Genomic DNA, 24,432 nt, shown 5'->3' with positions numbered 1-24,432 from the left:
CCGACCCCACTTTGCGTTTTTAAACGCTGCATTTAATTTGCATATTTTGTGGCAAAAAACATGCGTTCAAAGTAGTAACATGTCAGTTGTTTTTGCCATTTTCAGTTTTGCTAACACTGGAGCCAATGAGAAATGGCAAAAACCAAGATTCCTTCAAATTACTGCGTTTTACCTGCTTTTTCATTGCAGAAACCATGCGTTTTGGACTACCAAAACGCATGCTTTTTGATCATTAAAATAATGACTTCATATGTACACACACACACACACAATTTAAATTAAGGAAAATACTTTATTGCAATTTTTCCATAAAACATCATATTACCGCAATAATTAATGAACATAATTTAATTTCATGATTTTTTCTATGATTATAGATTTGATTTTTTTACCATTTTTCCAAAGATTTTGACTATTTAAACTTTATTAAGCAGTGTCTTTATGTTCAAAACGCAACTATCAGAACGCAGGTGGAAACGCAGATAAAAAGCGCTGAAAACGCTTCAAATACGCGGCAAAAAACGCATGCGTTTTCATCGCTAAATTTCAGAAAGGCAACTTTGGTCAAATCAATTAAGCCCAAAACGTGCGTTTAAAACTGCAAGTAGGTGAACGCAAAGTGCGTTCCTAGCCTTAGGGCTCATGCGCACGTAACTGCTGAATATTCTGCAGTGATTTGACAGCACATGTGCACATCAAATAGCTGCAGAAACACTGCATAATGGATGCAGTTTTTTTGTACAAAAAAGGCCGATTTCATGCGCTATGGCTGTTGCCCCCTCCCCCCCACACTTGTAGACAGAGTGGGAGCTGCTTCCATAGCGCACAGAATAATTGACATGCTCATTTTATGAACGCACGGATTTGGGTCAAAAATTTTAGCACCCAAATCGCTGCGTTCATAAAAGCATCGTGTGCACGTGTCATGCACAATCTTTTTAGATTGTGCAGGGGACGCAGGACGCATGCATTTACGCTGCAGTGCTATACGGAGCGTAAATGCATGCAATTACGCAACATGCGCACGAGCCCTAAAGCTAGATATCCTGCGATGAGAAATAATAATTGAGATCTATCAGTTTGGACAAGATTATAAAGCCATTTCTAAACCTTTGGGACTCCAGTGATCCACAGTGAGAGCCATTATCCACAAATTGCAATAACGTGGAGCAGTGGTGAACCTTCCCAGGAGGACCCAGATGACCAAAATTACCCCAAGAGTGTAGCAACGACTCAAAGAGGTAACAAAAGACCCCCAAAATAGCATACAATGAACTGCAGGCCTTACTTGCCTCAGTTAAGTTCAGGGTTCATGACTCCACCATAAAAAAGAAAAATCGGTCAAAAATGCCCTACATGGCACAGTTCCAAGTCGAAAACCACTGCTGAGCAAAAAGAACATAATGCCTCGTATCTGTTTGGCCAGAAAACATCTTCATGATCCTCTACACTTTTGGGAGAATACTTTGTGGACTGACTTGACAAAAATTGAACTTTCTGGAAGGTTTATGTCCCATTACATCTAGCATAGAAGTAACAAAGCATTTCAGAAAAGGAACATCATACCAACAGTAAAATGTGGTGGTGATAGTGTGATGATCTGGGGTTGCTTTGCTGCTTCAGGACTTGGACGAGTTGCGGTAAATGGAACCATGAATTCTGCTGTCTACCAAAAAATCCTGAAGGAGATTGTCTGGCCATCTGTTCATGACCTCAAGCTGAAGAGAACTTGGGTTATACAGTAGGACAATGGTCCAAAAAACACACCAGCAAGTCCACCTCTGAATGCCTTGTGAAAAACAAAAATTAAGACTTTGGAGTGGCCTAGTCATAGTCCTCACCTTAATCCAATTGAGATGCTGCCTTAAAAAGGCGGTTCATGCTTTGAAACCCTCCAATGTGACCGAATTACAATAATTTTGCAAAGATGACTACGCCAAAATTCCTCAAGAGCTTTGTAAAAGACTCATTGCCAGATATCGCAAACTCTTTATTGCAGTTGTTGCTGTGAAGGGTGGCCCAACCAATTATTAGGGTTAGGGGGAAATCACTTTCACACATGGCCCTATAGGTCTGGATTTATTTTTTCCTTAATAATAAAGACATTGACTTATAAACTTCAGATTGTGTTTACTTGTGTTCTTTGTCTAATATTTACATTTGTTTGGTGATCTGAAACATTTACATGTGACAAAACATGCAAAAGAATAAAGCCCCCGTCACACATAGCGAGATTGCTAGCGAGATCACTGAAACGTCTAGGTTTTGTGACGTATCAGCGACCTCGCTAGCAATCTCGCTGTGTGAAATGCAGCAGAGAGCGGGCCCCTGCTGCGAGGTCGCTGATCGTGACAAAACGATCAGGACCATTTTTTGCTCGTTTGTCTTTCACTGTGCAGCACACATCGGCGTGTTTGACAGCGGGAGACCAACGAGCGCCCAGCGTCGGACTGGGTACCGGAGGAATCTTCAGTAATGCCAGGCCTGGATTCAGTTACCTGCATTGCACTGCGGAGCTCTCACCTGAGCTTTAGAGTGCAGCCTAGACTGCACCGCGAGCACCGAGTGATTGATTCCCCGGCGATTGCAGTTCAGTTCATGACAGCTGCAGACAGGCCGGGCTAATAGCCGGTGCTCTCACCTGAACTCCGGATTGCACCCCGGCCTGTCCGCAGCTGTAATGAACTGAACCACAAAGGCCGGGGAATCAATCACTCGGTGCTCGTGGTGCAGTCCTGCAAACTCTGAGATCAGACAAGGCTGCAGCTGAGAGCTCCAGAGTGCAAAGCAGGTAACTGAATCCAGCCCTGGCATTACTGGAGATTCCTCCGGTAGCCAGCAGTGAGCCGTCGTTACATGGGTCGCTGGTGGCTGATCTCTGATCGCTGTGGAGATCTGTCTGATTGACAGCTCACCAGCGACGTTCCAGCGATCCCTGCCAGGTCGGATCGCTGGTGTGTCGCTACGTGTAACGGGACCCTAAGAAATCAGTAAGGGAGCAAAACTTTCACTCCACTGTGTGTTATCCACATGGACAATACATTATTATGTACAGTCATATCCAGTAGATGATAGGATCCATAAACAGTATTGGCACAGAAGCGCACAAAGCCTTATAGGTGCACCTGTAGTTCCAACTAATCACTATTGCAGAACTACTGTATATTCTCGCAGTGCCTCATACCAAAGAATGCAACATGCTGAAGTTTTTTCCATCATATATTCCATTCATTCTGAGGCAGTATGGTCCACAGCAGGCTATGTATTATGGGCTATTCACACAATTTTTTGGCACCAGTCACAATCTGTTGGCTCGATGGATTGACTGATCAGGTCGCAGAGTGTAGAAAAACTGATGCGATGGATCCGTCGAAAAAACGTATCTGACGCGTCAGTTTTTTCAGCCCAACAGTGTTTTTACACCCCATCTGAACATGCTCTTAAAACCTCCCCCCCAAAACAAACAGATTCCGTCATTTGACAAATTACGACTGATCCTGCGCCCATAGTCTTCCATTCTACCAAACAACGGACGGCGATGGATCAGTCACTGTAAGTTATTCGACGTAGGCAAAAAAAAACATTACTTTGTCCATTGTATCCATCTGACGGACAAACAATTTGACGGATCCGTCGAACGACGGATGAAACGTGAGGCAATCCGTCGCTAATACAAGTCTGAGAAAAAAAACGAATCCAGCGGCATCAATAGCCGGATCCGTGGTTTGGTTTTTTTTTTTCAACATTCGACGGATTGTGACTGATGGCAAAAAAATGATGTGTGAAAAGGGCCTAAACAGATGACAACATAAGTTTGTAATGTGGAAGTTTATAAGAAGCCGTTTACGTTGAGATGATATCTATCGCACTTCTCCTAAGTTCGAGAAATTCATGAGATAGTGTTTCATAACATGAACTCTGGTTTACTACAGTAGTGGGTGTGGTGGGGTCCTTTTTATTGCAGTCTTCCCACAAGGAGGACCAATTTTTACAGTATTACCTAATGTCCAATAGTTTTCAGAGCAGTCGATTGGCGACTACATGTGTAACTTGCCCACCGCTCTAAACATGAGGCTCGTCAGAGGCCAGGTTCAGGGGTTCCAGCAGTCAGACCAACAGTGATAGAGAAGCTTTCACCAATCCAAAGGATAGGGCACAACTTTTGCAATTGAGAATACCCCTTTAATTGCATGCATTCAGGTCTAAAAATCATATTTGCAATTTGGTTTAATTGAAGAAAAAAAAAACTGCACTATTTAATATTTAAGATGGAGCAGTTACCTATTGCAACCAAAAAGATTACCTTCTGGCAATAAAATATATTAGTCGTCAGACTGGGTAGAGGGGGTGTTTTACATCTATGACTGCCTTATACCACTGATGCGTGGATTCTTCTTAATGGTTTTCTGCACCTCCACAGCTGTTCTTCACTCACCAGTATATTACAATTTGACCAATGAAACGGTCAAAGGCAAGTGGTCACATGCGAGTGTATGTGACAGGATACCATTACCACAGTGTGGAGCCACATCCAACGTCAGCCGTGTGCCACCTACTGAATACCAATTAGGCCGAGCAGTCTCTTGGGACCAATCTATCCCGCAGTTCTAAAAGCCGTCAATAACGCAGGAGACTGAACACTGTAAGCGTTGGCCGCCTCACAGGCCTCCTCTATCTACATATGCCAACCATTTGATTCAATGTTTTTACAAGTGCTCTACAATTTATGCCGCCTTTTTAATTGGCGTTCAGGGAAGCTTTCTCTGCTCATGGTCATTAACTGCAAGGGTAAACATGGCGCTTCTTGTGTGGCCAGATGAAACCCAAATAGATAGAGATAGAAGTTTACACAGGCGACATGGACATGGGAGCTGCACAGCTTCACCTGGAGCAACCTCTATAATGCAAATGTACTAGGTTCCTGTATGTTCATATCCTGATCGAAAAAAAAGTAAATAAAAAGTATTATAATATATATCTATATATCTATATATCTATATATATATATATATAAAAAATGCACGCACACACACACACACACACACACACACACACACACAGTATATATACACATACACACATCTCTGGCAAAAATTAAGAGACCACTGCAAAATTGTCAGTTTTTCAGATTTTTCTCTTTATATTTTTGAGTAAAATGTAAAATTGTTCTTTTATTCTATAAACTACTGACAACCAGTCTCCAAATTTCCAAGAAATACATTGTTTTTTTCTGAAATTGAAAAATGCTCAAAATAAAAAAACACATTGCTGTCAGACCTCAAATAACGCAAAGAAAACAAGTTCATAATCATTAGAAACAATACTAATAATGTTTTACCTCAGGAAGAGTTCAGAAAACCATGATTTTTAATCACAGCTTTCATGCGTCTTGGCATACTTTCCACCAGTCCTTCACACTGCTTTTGGGTGACCTTACGCTACTCCTGGTGCAAAAATGTAAGCAGTTCTTTCTTTGATGGCTTGTGATCCATCATCCTCTATTACATTCCAGAGGTTTTCAATGGGGTTCAAGTCTGGAGATTGGGCTGGCCATGACAGGCTTTTGATGTGGTGGTCCTTCATCCACACATTGATTGACCTAGCTGTGTGGCATGGCGCATTGTCCTGCTGGAAAAAACAGTCCTCAGAGTTAGGGAACATTGCCTGAGTAGAAGGAAGCAACTGTTTTTCTAAGATAACCTTGTATGCGGCTTGAGTAATATGTCCTTCGCAAAGTTTAATATGCCCAATTCCAGCCTTGCTGAAGCATCCTCAGATCATCACCGATCCTCCACCAAATTTCATAGTGGGCGCATGACACTGTGGCTTGTACAACTCTCCAGGTCTCTGTCTAACCATTAGACGACCAGGTGTTGAGCAAAGCTGATAATTAAACTCATCAAAGATTAACTTACTCCAGTCCTCTATGGTCCAATCCTTATAGTCTTCGGCAGACTTCAGCCTGGCTCTTTGCTTCTCATTGATGAAAGGCTTTTTTCTAGCTTTACATGACTTGAGCCCTGCCTCTAGGAGCCTGTTGCGAACTGCTCTTGCTGTGTACTTCACCCAGCTGCCATTAGCTTTGTAGGTCCCGGTCATGGCCAGCCCAATCGCCAGACCTTTTTGTAACAGGAGTGGCATAAGGTCACCCAAAAGCAGTGTGAAAAACTGGTGGAAAACATGCCAAGACGCATGAAAGATGTGATTAAAAATCATGGTTATTCCACAAAATACTGATTTCTGAACTCTTCCTGAGGTAAAACATTATTAGTATTGTTATTTCTAATGATTATGAACTTGTTTTCTTTGCATTATTTGAGGTCTGAAAGCAATGCATTATTTGTTATTTTGACCATTTCTCATTTTCAGAAAATAAATACAAAATTTATTGCTTGGAAATTCGGAGACATGTTATATGTATGAGAATGTAAATTGTTTTTTTATTCTATAAAACTACTGATCCCTATAAAGAAAAAAATAAGAAAAACTGAAAATTTGGAAGTGGCGTCTTAATTTTTGCCAGAGCTGTATGTATGTATGTATGTAGCATGACTCAGGATATATAAGCCAGATCAGAATCCCAATTTGCAGACACAGTGTTTCGGGGTGCTTGCCCCTCATCAGTGCAAAGTATGGGGGTGTCTGATCTGGCTCATGAGAAAGCTATGTGGGGACCACGGGGGAACACTATTCCCCTTAAGGAGACTTTGCAAGCCAGTCTGGCTGCCAGGTAAGGGGACTTAGCTGCCACGCCCCTCTAAGAAATATTCAAATTGTCTCTCCAGTAAAGGAGACAAACTCTAGCACAGCGCCACCTATTGGAAGTAGCGATCCTAAAAGTCACAAGTGGATTTTCAACAATCCTGAGTCATATTGCAAAGGATTGTTGAAAATCCACTTGTGACTTTTAGGATCGCTACTTCCAATAGGTGGCGCTGTGCTAGAGTTTGTCTCCTTTACTGGAGAGACAATATGTATGTATGTATGTATGTATGTATGTATGTATGTATATCTCTTTCTACTGGATTGATCATTTATTTCCATCTACACTCAGGAAAATATGAATGTGCATGGCGGCTGCTAATGGACAGAAACAGGAGTTATTTATCTGATAGTATAGTGTAGAGGTTCTACCAGTTTAAGAACTAGATCCACACGAGTCAGGCGGTTTTAAAAAAAAATTTTCCCACAAAAGCTCAACAATCCTTAAAATGATTTAATGGGTGTCCATTACAAAAATACAAGAAGTGCCCTAAGGCCATGTTTCTATACAAATTATGAAAGGATCTGTGTGTAAAATTATGGGGGGTGGCGCGGTCCCTTTACAAGAAGGAGCTTGTGCTCCCTTCGCATGGTATTGAGCGCACAATCCTGGAGTGCTGTGCAGTGACGTGTGAGCTGCTGAGAACTGACTACACATTTGGTCATTTGTCACTCACGCGCTACAGTATGGCTTCTTATCGTATCCCTTGTAGTTCTTCATATTCAGGGTCATCTTGCAGATCTCGCAGTGGAAGCATGCTTTATGCCAAAACTAGGAGAAAAAGAAAACACACATTAGTGACCTAGATTCACAGCTAATGCATGTGGGTAATAAATCTTATAAGCCGAAACACTGGATTAATAGAGCTGCACTAGAATGTGCTGGAGAGAGAGATATCCAGCAGGGATAAAACCTGTATGGCACTATAGTAGGATGCATGTGGGGCTATCCTCAGATCTGCAGACTGTTCTATCATTGTGTATATTATATACATGCATATATAACAACATATTTGCAAAAATGTGAGATTCTCTCTTCATGGGGAAACACTGATGACATTTTAATACAATGAGTAGTCAGTGTACAGCTTTTATTACAGTGTAAATTTGCTGCCTTTAAATAGCTCACACAGCCATTAATGTCTAAACCACTGGCAACAAAAGCAGGGCTGTGGAGTCGGAGTCGGAGTCGTGGAGTCGGAGTCGGAGCTCATTTTGGTGGAGTCGGAGTTGGAGTCGGTATAAAATGCACCGACTCAGACTCCTAAAATATATAATAAATTGGGGACAGGAGTGCAATGCAGAATGTGCTGAATATTTTACTAAATAATAACATTTAGTATAATGCTTATATTTAAGTGAAAAATTTATTGTAGTATAATGTGAACATCAGACATTTAATTGTTTTTATGATACAATAATCAAGATATTTGGATAGAACATAAAATATTTATTGGATACAACTTTAGAACACAAAAAACTAATAAATTGTAAATATGTAATATTATATATATATACACAGTGTATATACACACACAAGATATATATGTAATCTACTGTATATTACATAGTGTATTACATATTTACAATTTATTACAGTTTTTTGTGTTCTAAAGTTGTATCCAATAAATATATTTTATGTTCTATCCAAATATCTTGATTATTGTATCATAAAAATTATTAAATGTCTAATGTTCACATACACATATTCATGTACTACAATAAATTTTTCACCTAACTATAAGCAATATATGTAGGAGTCGGAGTCGGAGCCGGAGTCGGAGCCGGAGCAAGAGAATTTGAGGAGTCGGAGTCGGAGTCGGAGTCGAAGGTTTGGCTTACCGACTCCACAGCCCTGAACAAAAGTGTACACCACTGAGTGAAAATGGCCAAATTGTGCGTAAAGTGTCAATATTTTGTGTGGCCACTATTATTTTCAAGCACTGCCTTAAGGCCGGGGCCACACGGGGACTACTGCGATCCCCTTGCATGAGACTCGGCTCGTGCTGGCAGTACAGCAGAGCCGAGTATCATGCCTGTGTCCTTGCAACTGAGGTCCGTTCGTGCGAGCAGACCTCAGCTGCGGGGGGCGGGCCGGCACTCAGGAGGGGAGGGAGGGATTTCTCTCCCTCTCGCCTGTGTAGCCGGCTATAGACATTCTCGCTCTGCACGCACGGTACACCGGTGTACCGCGAGTGCAGTGCGATTTTTCTCTCGCCCCATTCACTTGAATGGGTGCGAGAGAAAGAGTCTCGGATTACAATCGCAGCATGCTGCGATTGTTTTCTCGGTCCGATTAGGGCTGAGAAAATAATCGCTCATGTGTGCTGTCACACAGGCTAGAATTGGTCCGAGGGGAATGCGATGTTTTATCGCACTCCACTCGCACCAATTTTCTCGCCGTGTGGCTTAGGCCTAACTCTCTTGGGCATGGAGTTAACTTGAGCTTCATAGGAGCCGCTGGAATCCACTTCCACTCCTCTGTGATGACATCACGGAGCTGGTGGATTTTAGAGACCTTGCATCCCTCCACCTTCTGTTTCAAGATGCCCCGCAGATGTCCAATAGTATTTAGGTCTGGAGACATGCTTGGCTAGTACAACACCTTTACCCTCAATTTCTTTAGCAAGGCAGTGGTCATCTTGAAGGTGTGTTTGCGGGTCGTTATGTTAGAATACTGCCGCGCAGGCCAGTTTCTGGAGGGAGAGGATCATGCGCTGCTTCAGTATGTCACAGTACATGTTGGCATTCATGGCTCCATCAGTGAACTGTAGTTCTACACAGCCAGCAGCACTCATGCAGTCCCAAACCATCATTCTCCCATCACCATGCTTGACTGTAGGCAAAACACACTTGACTTTGTACACATCACCTGTTTGCCACCACACACGCTTGACACCATCTGAACCAAGTAAGATTATCTTGGGCCAATCAGACCACAAGACATGATTCCAGTAATCCATGTCCTTAGTCTGCTTGTCTTCAGCAAACTGTTTGCAGTGCTGTCTTGTATATCATCTTTCTGGGACAACAGCCATGCAGACCAATCTGATACAGTGTGTGGCATGTCCCTAGCAGCAGCATGTCAATTCATTGCAGCGGAGACGCAAGTGTTCACCTCAGGGAGAACACAGTTCGCAACTGCCCGAACCTGGATCGTGGCCACAAGCAGCTGCGGTCTCCTGCAGAGTAGACTCAGACCCGCAGGTCAGGACCCGCCGCGTCCAGGATGCAGGGGGTCCTGATCGAGTGCACATACCCTTATAGCCTAGGCAATCCTTATGTAGAGCAACAATTCTTTAAGATATTCAAAGAATTCTTTGCCATGGAGGTGTCATGTTGAGCTTCCAGTGAGCAGTATGAGGCCGCGGACCGCAACAAAAAAGCAGCTCACTGCGGTGTAGCTGCGTTCTGACCCACATCATTGATTCAATGGGGGAGAGAACGCAGCTACACCGCACAAAAGTAGCGACATGCTGCTTTTCGTTCCGCACCGATTTTTGGCATCCAAAACGCTGCGTTTAGAAACGCAGCATGTGCACTGATTTTTCGGCTTTCTCATACACTTTGCTGGGAAAGCTGAAAGCATGCAATTTGCCACTGAAACGCTGCGGTTCTAAATGCAGTGTTTCCGCGGTAAAAAACGCAACGTGTGCACACAGCCTGAGTGTGTGTGAGCAACACCACCAAATTTAGCACAGCTGCGCCCCATTCACACCTGAGACCTTGTAACTCTAATGTATCACGATACCAGGAAGTGAAAATTGCAACTTGGACACAAGCTTTACTTAGGGGTGTACTCATTTTTGTTGCTAGCGGTTTAGAAATTAATGGCTGTGTGTTATTTAGAGGGCATCTACATACAGCATCTCACATCATATTATGAAGGTTTTGTCAAGCCTCTTTGGAGCTGAAACTTATACACACTAATATATATTAGTGTCCACCGCCATTAATTTGAGAACGGCGGCAGCTATAGGCATAGAAGTGGTGTCTAGGTATAGTAAAGTAGCCATGCGCTACGCAATGAAACCACATATAGCGCCACCTGGTGGAAAACAACAGAGTTAGCATTTTTATCTCGAAAAAGGAACGAGAGAGAAAAAAGTGAATTACAAAGTTGTAGGGCATCATCAATGCAATACAAATCGACACCTTGCATAGAGAAATGGTATGATTAGAACGTGTAAACCTGACAAGGCTGTGAACGTGAAGAAATACCTCATGGAGACCTTCCTACAAGTCATTGGGTATGGTGGTTGCATGGAGTGGCCTCCACACTCACCTGACCTGACCCCATTGGACTTCTTTCTGTGAGGTCACATCAAACAGTAGGTGTATGCGACCCTTCCACCAACATTGCAGGACCTACAACCAGGGCTGTGGAGTCGGTAAGCCAAACCTTCGACTCCGACTCCGACTCCGACTCCTCAAATTCTCTTGCACCGACTCCGACTCCGGCTCCGACTCCGGCTCCGACTCCGGCTCCGACTCCGGCTCCGACTCCGGCTCCGGCTCCGACTCCTACATATATTGCTTATAGTTAGGTGAAAAATTTATTGTAGTACATGAATATGTGTATGTGAACATCAGACATTTAATAATTTTTATGATACAATAATCAAGATATTTGGATAGAACATAAAATATATTTATTGGATACAACTTTAGAACACAAAAAACTGTAATAAATTGTAAATATGTAATATAGTAGATTACATATATATCTTGTGTGTGTATATACACTGTATATATATATATAATATTACATATTTACAATTTATTAGTTTTTTGTGTTCTAAAGTTGTATCCAATAAATATTTTATGTTCTATCCAAATATCTTGATTATTGTATCATAAAAACAATTAAATGTCTGATGTTCACATTATACTACAATAAATTTTTCACTTAAATATAAGCATTATACTAAATGTTATTATTTAGTAAAATATTCAGCACATTCTGCATTGCACTCCTGTCCCCAATTTATTATATATTTTAGGAGTCGGAGTCGGTGCATTTTATACCGACTCCAACTCCGACTCCGACTCCACCAAAATGAGCTCCGACTCCGACTCCGACTCCACGACTCCGACTCCGACTCCACAGCCCTGCCTACAACGACGTATTACAGATGCTTGTTGGTTTCATTGCGTAGCGCATGGCTACTTTACTATACCTAGACACCACTTCTATGCCTATAGCTCTCGCTGCACTGAAGTTAATGGCAGTGGACAGGATATGGGTGGGTGGACACACTATGTATATATACGCAGAGTGTATATATACATACATACACATACACACACACACACACAGTGTGGGTAATTTGTCACATTATGCAAATCCCTTCATCATTGCATGGACAGGAGATCACAGGTTTACGATCCAACTGTAATATCCTGTAATGTAAATTTATATGTTAATAGTATAAGACATAAAAGAACACTATAGAACATCATTGGTCTTGTACAATAACAGCTGTCAGTAAAATGGAATATATGTACATGAAAAATGTGAAAACCTTTGGGAGCGTTCTTCCTACTTCCTCCAATTGGAATCCATTTCCCTTTATGAAAGAAATTATGCTGATAAAACAGCATTTCAAGGCTGCATTTTCAGTCTAATAGTTACATTGTCTTTTGGGAAACTAAGGGAGTATGAAATTGAAAGAACGTTCAGGTGGCTACTCAGTCCCCCACTTACATCTGCGGTTAGGCTGGCAGGAGGTGCCCTGCAATGTGTATGTCAGGCGTATACCAACAAATCACGGACGTAGCCAAATTACTAAGATATAGTGCTATGGCAGAAACAATCTTTCGCCCCAACTACAATTAGGTTGACAATATTTTCTAATGTTTCCTCTACTGCTCTGAGCACAGCTTTCTACACATTTCAGGACAGCCCGCCTTAGGATACAAAATTCTACCAGCTATTTTGGAGATCGTAACATGATGAAGCATGAAGCTGGTAAATCGGAAGGTGTGCACTCCATGACAAGTGGTGGCACGTCTTTAAGTCATTGTCTTCCCAACTAGGGTCATTCCATGGTAACTTACGTTACATTCAGAAGCCAAAAACGTAGATAATAATGGCTACAGACTGTTCTCTGAAGGCAGGCACAAAAATGAGTGAATGTATATTGGACATTGAACTAGTCTCAATAGATTTCAACAGTTTGATTTTTTAACAATACAAATACAAAATACAATATTATTACGTGGTAACTTATGTTTCTTTTTATGTAACGTAAGTTACCAAGTAAGAACATTGTATTTTGTATTTAATTTGTATTGTTGAAAAATCAAACTGTTGAAATCATTGAGAATAGTTCAATATACATTCACTCATTTTTGTGCCTGCCTTCAAGGAACAGTCTGTAGCCATTATTAACTCAGTTTTTGGCTTGTGAATGTAACGTAAGTTACCATGAAATATCCCACTAGCCAATCGTCCACAGAAAACCAAAATATAGTTTTCATCATACCAAGTAATGAACCAATGCCGTCAATTATTAAAATCATTATCAAACATCACACTGGTCAGTATGATACAAAGTATAAGGAAATTTGAATACCTATTATATCCAATCAAAGCCCAGTAGGGTTGTAGTTTCAAAGTTGCATTTAGTGGCACATAATAGCACAACTGATAAATAAAAAAGGAAATGAGTTAGGGTAGTGGATAGCTTAACACCTTAAGGTACAGTCACACAACGAGATCGCTAGCAAGATCACTGCTGAGTCACGGTTTGTGTGACGTAGTAGCGATCCCGTTAGCGATCTTGTTATGTGTGACACCTACCAGCGATCAGGCCCCTGCTGTGAGATCTCTAGTCGTTGCAGAATGGTCCAGGCCATTTTCTTCAAAGGCGATGTCCTGACTGTCCTGTGTGTGACTGGGCCTTTAGGCCAAATGGATATAGGCCAGTTCATGTCTATCCAATGTACACATCATACACACTGCCTCACGGTCTGACAACAATCTTCCCCAATCATTTGAAGATAATTCATGCCAAAACCATAATCCATGACCTTGCGAGAAGGTCATCTGCGTGGTCAAGGCTGTGGCTGGACCGTCGTTGTATAAGGCTATGTCCGCACTTTGCTTTTTACCTGCTTTTTCAACTGCAGCGTTTAATGCCAAAATGGATGTGTTCTGCTTTTCAAGCATAGTCTATGGGAATTTGGGTTTCTTGTCCGCACTATGCTGTTCAAAATGCTGCCTTTTTGTGGCAGAACTTTGGGCAAAAACTCTGCTTTTCAAAGAAGCAACATGTCAAGTGTTTTTGCCATTTGCGTTTTGAACTGCAAAGCAGTTTTTGCCCAAATTTCTGCCACAAAAAAGGCAGCATTTTGAACTACATAGTGCGGACAAGAAACCCAAATTCCCATAGACTTTGCATGAAAAGCAGAACACATCCATTTTGGCATTAAACGCTGCAGTTGAAAAAGCAGCAAAAAAGCAGGTAAAAAGCAAAGTGCGGACACATAGCCTAAATAAGCACTTTTATCTCCTGTCACCCCCTCCTCACCCCATTGTAGATTGTAAGCTTTTACTAGCAGGGTCATCTTTACTTTTGCTTTCATTATTGTATCTTCTATAACTGCTATGTGCACACGTTGCTTTTTTTTTCAGCGCGGAAAAAAACGCACCCTCTGGCAGAGGGGAGAATTGTAAACAATGCTTTTTGAGAAAAAGGCATCGAAAACGCATGCGTTTTTCATGCATTTTTCATGCGTTTTTTTAGGTGCGTTTTTTAAGACTTGTCAGTGTTAATAAAGTTGGTTGAACACAGACCTTTGGAAAAAAAAACCTGTGATGTCATTTCCTTCTCCACATTCTGTTTGGATAAATGGGAGGGCTTGGAATGGAAGGAACACCATTTGAATTTTGGAAAAGTTGAAATAAACTACGCGCACCGAGCCCCTTGGGTACCTATACGTCAGAAAACCCCCACAAGTGACCCCATTTTTGAATCTGCACCCCTCAAGGATTTTATTCAGGAGTATATTAAGCATTTTGAATCCACAGCTACTTCACCCAAAATGTTGCTGTAGCAACAATATTCTCACTTTTAGGCCCGTTTCACACGTCAGTGAAAAACACTGACGTTTTTCACTGGCGTGTAAAACACGCACATGTCCCTCCGTGTGCCGTGAATTACGGCACACGTGGGTTGTCTAAGTGCAATCCGGGCTCCGTTCTCCGTGGCCCGTGATTGCACTTAGAGATTAACTCACCTGTGCCCGCTCCCGCTCTCCATGGTGCTGATCGCTCCCGCGGTGCAGCATCCGGCTGGCGCTGACCCCCGCAACAGCTGCTTCCGGGTCGGCTGTGTCGCACATCATGAATATGCGCGACAATAATGAGCCGGCTCAGAAGCAGCAAGCTGCACGGGCTGCAGAGGACATCGCTGGACGCCGGGTGAGTTAAAATGATTTTTATTTTAAAAGCACGTTTTTTTCTGGCACGTGTTTCACGGACCACACCACTGCGTGGTCCGTGGAACATCAGTGATGCCAGAAAAAAACGGACATGTCTCCGTGCGGCAATCATGCACACGCGGGTACGCCGCACGGAGACACGTGCAGTGAAAAATCACTGACGTGTGAGCAGACCCATTCATTACAATGGGTCTGCGTATGTCAGTGATCCTGGTACGTTTAAAACAAAACACAAACATCCCAGAATCACTGACGTGTGAAAGAGGCCTAAGGCTATGTGGCCATGATCCAGCGACACGGCGTCTAGTACACAGTGTCAGCCTTCCTGCAGAGATGTGAGTGTTGTCCACGGGAGAACGCAGCTGCCCATGCCCACGATTTGGGTTCAGGCTGCTGTGGACTTTAGCTCTATGCTACCTGCAGAGAACACTCTCGTCTCCGCAGCATAAATTGACATGCTGAGGCTCGGGAAGCTGCGCCACCGGTCAGTTTATGCTGCGGAGAAAAGAAGCACAGTGGGCATGGGATCTCCAAAAATCCTTCCACTGTGCTTCTACTGCACAACGCAGCGTTATGGATGCAGGGAAACACTCAGCGCCCATAACGCTGCAAACCCTGATTGTGGGCACACAACCTAAAAAGCGTCAATGGATGAATGGTTGTCAAATATATATAACGTCCCACCCCCGCCTGCATATTCTAAGCTGGCACCTTTAGTACCTTTCATGTGGCACTAAAGGGTGCCTAGCTTAGTATTTATCCAATAAAAAAAAAATAAATGGCGTGGGGTCCCCCCTATTTTTGATAGCCAGTCAGGGTAAAGCAGACAGCTGTAGCCTGCAAACCACAGCTGGCAGCTTCATCTTGGCTGGTGATCAATTTGGAGGGCTCCCCAGGCCTTTTTTTTTTTTTTTTTATTTATAAATAAAGAATTAAAAAAAAAAAAAAATAAACGTCGGGTCCCCCCAAATTAGATTACCAGCCAAGGTGAAGCTGACAGCTGGGGTCTGGTATTCTCAGGGTGGGAAGAGCCATGGTTATTGGACTCTTCCCAGCCTAAAAATAGCAGGCCGCAGCCGCCCCAAAAGTGGCGCATCCATTAGATACGCCAATCCTGGCGCTTCGCCCCAACTCATCCCGCGCCCTGGTGCATTGGCAAACGGGGTAATAAATGGGGTTGATACCAGATGTGTAATGTCACCTGGCATCAAGCCCAGCAATTAGTGATGTCACGGCGTCTATTAGATACCAGACATAACTAATTGACAGTAAACAAAAGCAAAAAAAAATGACAAAAAAATTTTTATTAGAAAAAAACTCCCCAAATCATTCCTTTGTTCTCCAATTTAATCAAAAAATTTGAAAAAAAAATGGGTCCGCAGAAATCCATTTGGATGTCCCACGTCGCCTCTGGACCTTCTAGAATATGGGGGCACGTTCAGGGAACGTATCCCCCATTTTCTAGGAGGGCAGACCCTCCATTTGAGCAGAGTGGGTGCAAAGAATCTGCACCCACTCTCCCCGGGTCACAGCTGCAGAGTGCGAGCAGCCAGCACAGCTCACACTGAACACAGTGCTGGCTGTCAGCTGCTCTGCACATGTGACCGGCCAGCGTGCACTGTGAAGGAGGAGGGGGCCGCGGGGGATCAGCGCTGCGACCGGACAGGTAAGGGGGAATACCGGGGGGAATAGGGGGTGACCGGGCAGGGCCTGGGGGGCATTTTTCTGTCGCATGTGTTATTGCACATGCGACAGAAATCATAGGGGCCGGGCGGCCGGTGCGCTACTGTGCGCGCGGCCATGTTGGATTTTCGGGAGGGGGGGTCGGGGCGGGCACTTTGGCGACACCGGGGGCTTTCCTGGACTTTGCCAGGAAGTGAGGTCAACAGGAAACCTCTTGACCTCACTTCCAGGTAAATGCCTGCGTTCTGGCGTGCCGACAAAGCCCACGGACCGCAACAAAAAAGCAGCTCACTGCGGTGTAGCTGCGTTCTGACCCACATCATTGATTCAATGGGGGAGAGAACGCAGCCACACCGCACAAAAGAAGTGACATGCTGCTTTTCTTTCCGCACCGATTTTTGGCATCCAAAACGCTGCGTTTAGAAATGCAGCGTGTGCACTGATTTTTCGGCTTTCTCATACACTTTGCTGGGAAAGCTGAAAGCATGCAATTTGCCACTGAAACGCTGCGGTTCTAAACGCAGCGTTTCCGCGGTAAAAAACGCAACGTGTGCACACAGCCTTACTAAGGGGTACTTCACACACAGCGAGATCGCTACTGAGATCGCTGCTGAGTCACGTTTTTTGTGACCTCATTAGCGATCTCGCTGTGTGTGACACAGAGCAGCGATCTGGCCCCTGCTGTAAGATCGCTGCTCTTACACACAGTGCTGGTTCGTTTTTTTTATTGTTGCTCTCCCGCTGATAAGCACACATCGCTGTGTGTGACAGCGAGAGAGCAACAATCCTGAATGTGCAGGGAGCAGGAGCCGGCGTCTGACAGCCTGCGGTAAGCTGTAACCAAGGTAAACATCGGGTAACCAAGGTGGTTACCCGATATTTACCTTCGTTACCAGCCTCTGCAGCTCTCACGCTGCCAGTGCCGGCTCCTGCTCCCTGCACACGCTAAGTTAAGCGGTGTGAGCTGGTAACTAAGGTAAACATCGGGTAACCATACCCGATGTTTACTTTAGTTACCAGTGTACGCAGCTTCCAGACGCCGGCTCCGTGCAAGCGCAGCGTCGCTTGCACGTCGCTGCTGGCTGGGGGCTGGTCACTGGTCGCTGGTGAGATCTGCCTGTTTGACAGCTCACCAGCGACCATGTAGCGATGCAGCAGCGATCCTGACCAGGTCAGATCGCTGGTCGGATCGCTGCTGCATCGCTAAAGTGTGAAGGTACCTTTAGGTTTGTTTCTATATGAACCTCTGAACTGTAAAGCGCTGCAGAATATGTTGGTGCTATAGAAGATTATTATTATGGTTGCAATATACCCCAGAGAATTCCCATATATTGACTATAGAGACTAGGGTATTACAAGTACCGGCCCATGGCCTAAGTGGTCACATTTCTCAGCCACTGAGCGCAGCCAATAGTGGAACACAGTCAGTGGACGATGAGTTATGATGGCCACTATTATTACTCTCATCTTCCCACTCATCTCTTAATTTAGGTCATTTTTAACTGTTTACTATAATATGTCCTAATTTATTAAAGATTACCTATAAATATACATTTGTTTTTGTCTAGTGTAAATGCCAATGTTTCTCCTCAATCTGTTTGTCTTTGGTTTTTGCTCTCCTCTGCCCCTGATATCCAGTCCCTCTTCCTTGTATAAATCAAAATATTTTAGCCAAGTGGGTGTGGTCTTTAAAAGGGGTTTTCCCATCTCCAAGATTCTATCCCAATATGTAGTAGGTGTCATAATATTAGAAAATACCTCCAATTAGAAATGTAGTATAGTTCTCCTGATTCACGGTTGCTTACCTTATGTTCAGGGCATTACAAGACCTTTAGGTATCCATGGTTACGACCACGCATGTGGTCAGTTAGTTGCTAGTGGTAAGAACCATAGGTACCCAAGGTCCTGCAATGCCCTGAACATGAGATAAGCAACAGTGTATCGAGAGAACTATACTAATTCTAATTATTAGGTATTTGTTATTATTACACCTACTACTACATATAGGGATAATATCTTGAAGATGAGAATACCCCTTTAAACTCTTCCCTATGGGAGAATTTTTGAGGAGCGTGATCAGTTGGCTTAACATCTTTATTATAGTCTTTTTCTCAGATACACATAGTTTGGGGGTACACCTATATACAGGTAATTAGCACCATTATGGATGTCAAAGTTATGGTTGCTTTGGTTTTTTAACAGATTTTAAATTTGTATTGTTGTCTCAAAAATTGCTTTAGTTATAGATAGGTGTGCTTATTCTGTAATTCCCTTCTCGTTTGTGGTTTACTGATATGGCATCCATTTATATAATGCCTGTGCATCCTTACTTTAACTGGACAGTTGGCTTAAAAGACTTAGGGTACCTTCACACTTAGCGATGCAGCAGCGATCCGACCAGCGATCTGACCTGGTCAGGATCGCTGCTGCATCGCTACATGGTCGCTGGTGAGCTGTCAAACAGGCAGATCTCACCAGCGACCAGTGAACAGCCCCCAGCCAGCAGCGACGTGCAAGCGACGCTGCGCTTGCACGGAGCCGCCGTCTGGAAGCTGCGGAGACTGGTAACTAAGGTAAACATCGGGTATGGTTACCCGATGTTTACATTAGTTACCAGCGCACACCGCTTAGCTGTGTGTGCAGGGAGCAGGGAGCCGCGCACACTGAGCGCTGGCTCCTTGCTCTCCTAGCTACAGTACACATCGGGTTAATTAACCCGATGTGTAATGCAGCTACATGTGCAGAGAGCAGGGAGCCGCGCACACTGCTTAGCGCTGGCTCCTTGCTCTCCTAGCTGCTGTACACATCGGGTTAATTAACCCGATGTGTACAGCAGCTACATGTGCAGAGAGCCGGAGCCGGCAGCACTGGCAGTGTGAGAGCTGCAGAGGCTGGTAACTAAGGTAAATATCGGGTAACCACCTTGGTTACCCGATGTTTATCTTGGTTACAAGCTTACCTCAGCTGTCAGACACCGGCTCCTGCTCCCTGCTCGCTTCATTTGTCGCTCTCTCGCTGTCACACACAGAGATCTGTGTGTCACAGTGGGAGAGCGCCTTTGAAGAAAACGAACCAGGGCTGTGTGTAACGAGCAGCGATCTCGCAGCAGGGGCCAGATCGCTGCTCAGTGTCACACACCGCGAGATCGCTAATGAGCTCACTGCTGCGTCACAAAAAGCGTGACTCAGCAGCGATCTCGGCAGTGAGCTCGCTGTGTGTGAAGCACCACTTAGGCCTCCCTCACACATCCAAATAATACATGTATGTGAAAAACAGTATCCGTATCAGTGTTTTGGATCAGTTTGTCATCCTTTTTCCTTTCAGTATGGATAAAGAAAATTACTGTAAATTACAAAGCTTCTCCTATACTTTGCAATGTTAAAGGGAACCTGTCACCAGAATTTTCGCTAATAAACTAAAAGAATCCTCTTCTGCAGCTCCTGGGCTGCATTCTAGAAAGGTTCATCTTGCTACTGGGCCTCCTTTCAGACCTAAATAAACACTTTATAAAATAAAGTTGGCGCTGGCCATTGCTTATTTTAATCATCCCAGTTTACCTTTTTTTGAAAACCGCGCTCAGTCCCGCGATAGCGTCACTGGGCATGCGCGAGACTTCAGGAGCACTGCGGAACATGAGGGCGGCGGCCTCATCTATGTAAATAAACACTGGGGGATGGCGAACAGCGGCAGGAAGGGGAATAACGGACGCAATACAGCCCGCCCTCGGGGCCAACAAACCTCATAACCATAGCAAAAGGTAAGATTTTATAAAGTTATGTAGGTCTGAAAGGGGGGGCCAGTAGCAAGATGAACCTTTCTAGAATGCAGCCCAGGAGCTGCAGAAGGGGATTCTTTTAGTTTCATAGCAAAAATTCTGGTGACAGGTTCCCTTTAAACATGGACAACACACGGATGCTGTCTATGCTTTTGACGAACCCATAGACTTATATTGGCCCTTGGCATCCATACTGCTCTGAGAAAAGACTAATATGTGAAAAGCACTGTAAGTTATAATGGGTACGTGTGGGATCCTTAAAAAGAAAACGGAACAGATGTACAGGAAACCCGGATATTTGAAAGGGGCCTTACATATAGGGAAGAGGGGGCCATATCTCAGGTACAGAGGTGAAAAAACAAAACGAAAACAACGCCAGATTCAGGAGAACAGTAGCATTTACATATTTATGGAAAGTGACAGCTCGTTTAGATAATTTGTTTCTCCGACTCTCTAATTATTACCTGTATATCCGTGTTATCAGCTATTGGGAGTACCAGCAGTGACTTCACACCTCCCCCACTTACTGATTTTCTCCGACTACCCTATTAGGACCCAACTCCTTTTGGGATTGCCATTAGATGTGTTAGTAGGTAGGATCCTTCCCTGTGGCCAATTTGACTTCTAGACTCATCTTTAATGGATACTATTTAGCATTTAATGAAAGGCGTAGCAAAACCATTCATGAAAATATATAGAGACGCCTTATGACAGGGTCATAGTAAGGTAATGAGGAATTCTGCGCCCCAGGTGAGGGGTTTTTGGCTAGCTCACACTGGGTGTGTATGTCTATGACATTAGTCATAGAAAGGCCAGAAAATTAATGTATTGCTCACCCCAGAGGACAGACCTAAAAGGAAATGTCTCACATACTTCTCTTTACAGTGCTGTGTGACACATCTTACTCATGTAGTTCGGTACATTCCTGGACTTGGTGACAACCATAAAGCAGCCATTACAATATGAGCCGTCACCAGGCATTACAGACCCTAAATTGCAGAAAAATATTATGTTTGTGCATCAGGAGGCGCATGATGAACTATAGATCCTATTCTAACATTGAAAACCTATTCCTTATACTTGAATGGGGCCATTTTAGGGAGCTGCATTCAGAGAAAAGTGGCAGTTCTGCAACAAATCTCCTTGTGAACATTTTCTTCTGAGCTTTCATACAAAAATGAGAATTATTTCAGTGCTGCACATTGATAAGTAAATGAATCGGAGAAAATTAACTTTGCGTTTGGTAATTTTATCAGAAGTGTTGGTCAATAGCAGCACAATAGACCATCTTGTCTGGGGACCAGTGAGAATGTGTATATAGAAGTATAAGATCTGTATAATGTGAGGGAATATACGCCAATGTCCGAATAGGCATGCACATGCATACTTATTGTGATGACTGGCAAAAAAAACCCAAAAAAAACCCAGTAATTTTATTGGGGTTTTTTTTTATGAAATACAATCTACAGTTCATGTACTGTAGAGTTTGAAGGATGAAGATATATACAGGGGTTGACAGTTCAACCGAAACCAAAAAATTCTGGATAATTAGTCCATGTGCACACCCTGAGTATTTGGTGAGTTTTTTACCTCAGTATTTGTAAGAGGAAATCAGGAGTGGAACATTCAGAGGAAAAGTATAATAGAAACACGTCACCACTTCTGGATTTGGCTACAAATACGGAGGTAAAAAAAAAACAAACAAAAAAACAACTCACCAAACATTCAATGTGTGCACGAGGCCCAAAAGTATGTTACTCCATATAGGAAACTAGTCAGCACTACCTTCATGGAGGCATTACCAGTAGTGAGGGGTGAACATGCTCACCACTGCTCGTTATTCGATCGAGCATCGGGTTGCTCCAAAGCAACTCGAGTACCAAGTATAATGGAAGCCAATGTGAAACTGGAGCATTCTCAAACTCTGATGATGGAGGCTCGATCGAGGAACGAATTGTGGCGCCACGCTGGCCCATCAACAGCAGTCAGGGCAATTGTGGCAAAAGGCAAGTAACCATAAACTGGTGGTAATAAGCATAAAGGTTCAGGTAGCAGGTAATTTTTTGTTATGTGTAAACATATATGGCACTTAACAGTCCAATATTTGAACAATTAATTTGTTTTATTCAGTGCATATATAGACATACGTCAGTCAACAGAGGAGTGGAAAAAGGATGTTTGCTCTATAACCGCCTCTGACCCATGTCTGAATATGCACTGAATATATGGTGAGTGCCGTATTCATTTACTCTTACTTTCCAAATGATTGAAGGGGTATTCCAGCTCCGCTCTTCTCCGTATCAGGGTCTGTGAGGTCACGTATACTGATGTATGCAAGGTCGGCCGACTGGCAGGTTTCAAGTATTTGATTTGGTTACAAACTGAAAGACCCCACCCTGCCAAAATCTATCATGCGTCCATTACTTGTGGGATCCAAGGAATCAGGCAATTGAAAAACATAAATTATGGGACCATTTTGTTTGCCCAGTCAAAAAATCTTGTATTAAGCCAGTGTCCTTAAAGGGGCTGTGAACTACTTGACAACCCCATATTAATAAGCCTTGGAGGTGATTTATTAAAAAAGAAAAAAAAAATGCTACACTCCCCTCCTAGACTGCCATCACTGCAGCATTCACGTTTTGTCAAAATGTGAACACAAGGGGTGGGCAATTCATTTTCCTAAGGGGCCACGTGAGCTACCGTGACTGGTGTGGAGGGCCGAACTAATAGGTTAAAATTATTTCTGGCTCAATAGTATACTGACAATTATTTTATAGTAATATTAATTGTATCACTTAATATTGAGCAGAATTAAGAATGCAGACATCCCCCTATATACTGTAAGAGCCCATATACAGCCCCCTACATGAAGTTCGAGACTCTATGTAACCTATGTACATTATGAGTCCCCACATGCACTCCTATACACAGTATGAGCCCCACATAGCCACCTACATACAGTACTAGCCGATGCACATGGTAACAAAAACAAACCACCATATACCTCGCTCCTGTTTTCCTGGAGCTCAGCTGCACTGACCCTACATACAGCAGAAACGCTAACCTGATGTCATCGTTTCTGCGGTCTCACACACTGATTGGAAGACGGCTGTGGCCCCTCATTCACTGCCATCTGTATCCAGGGGGGCAGATAAAGGCGACATCGGACAGCGGCCGTGCGATGGAAGGTATGGTGCAGCCCACTGTTTTCAGCCCTTTGCCTGTTAGCCTGCGGGCTACACTAAAACAGCCAGAGGGCCGGATGTAGCCCACGGGCTGCACTTTGCTAGGCCGATTAGCGACTGATTTGCTGCAGTGCTCTCGTAACACCCCTGCGGACGTTGCTCACTGCACACCAGAAAGGGATGCAGAACTGAATCTGGAGAAGCAGTGCCAGTCTGGAAGGTTTAGAAATTTTTTGTTGCCTTCCTGGGCCCATTAATAAGAGTTTATCCAACAGTGGACAAACCCTTTAATAAATAAAACGAACAACTGCCAAATTTTGCACTTTTAGCTAAGTATGTTTAGGGGGCCGGACGGAATCAAAGCTTTCAGTTTACAGCAAATTTGCTGTATTGGAGGGGTCATGCGATTGGTAGTATTGTGGTTCCATTTACTTTGGGTCAAAAAAAGAACATTGAGCGTCCAGGGAGCATAGCTACATGTATAGTGGGCGGCACGGTGGCTCAGTGGTTAGCACTGCAGTCTTGCAGCGCTGGGGTCCTCGGTTCAAATCCCACCAAGGACACCATCTGCAAGGAGTT

At 43.6% G+C, this 24,432-nt stretch overlaps 1 protein-coding gene across 1 annotated transcript in view; it reads right to left on the bottom strand.

Moving 5' to 3' along the window:
- The window catches only part of LASP1 (LIM and SH3 protein 1), a 106,676-nt gene that overhangs the window by 67,834 nt on the left and 14,410 nt on the right, over window positions 1-24,432 (bottom strand). The window contains exon 2 of the mRNA XM_075350111.1: window positions 7,440-7,534. Coding sequence (XP_075206226.1) covers window positions 7,440-7,534 — 95 coding nt within the window. The remainder of the gene's footprint in view (window positions 1-7,439; window positions 7,535-24,432) is intronic.

This window comes from Anomaloglossus baeobatrachus, chromosome 5, assembly GCF_048569485.1.
Source record: "Anomaloglossus baeobatrachus isolate aAnoBae1 chromosome 5, aAnoBae1.hap1, whole genome shotgun sequence".
Classification (NCBI taxonomy): Eukaryota; Metazoa; Chordata; class Amphibia; order Anura; family Aromobatidae; genus Anomaloglossus; species Anomaloglossus baeobatrachus.
Note: the sequence above shows the minus strand (reverse complement) of the source record. Positions and strands in the feature narration are given on the sequence as shown.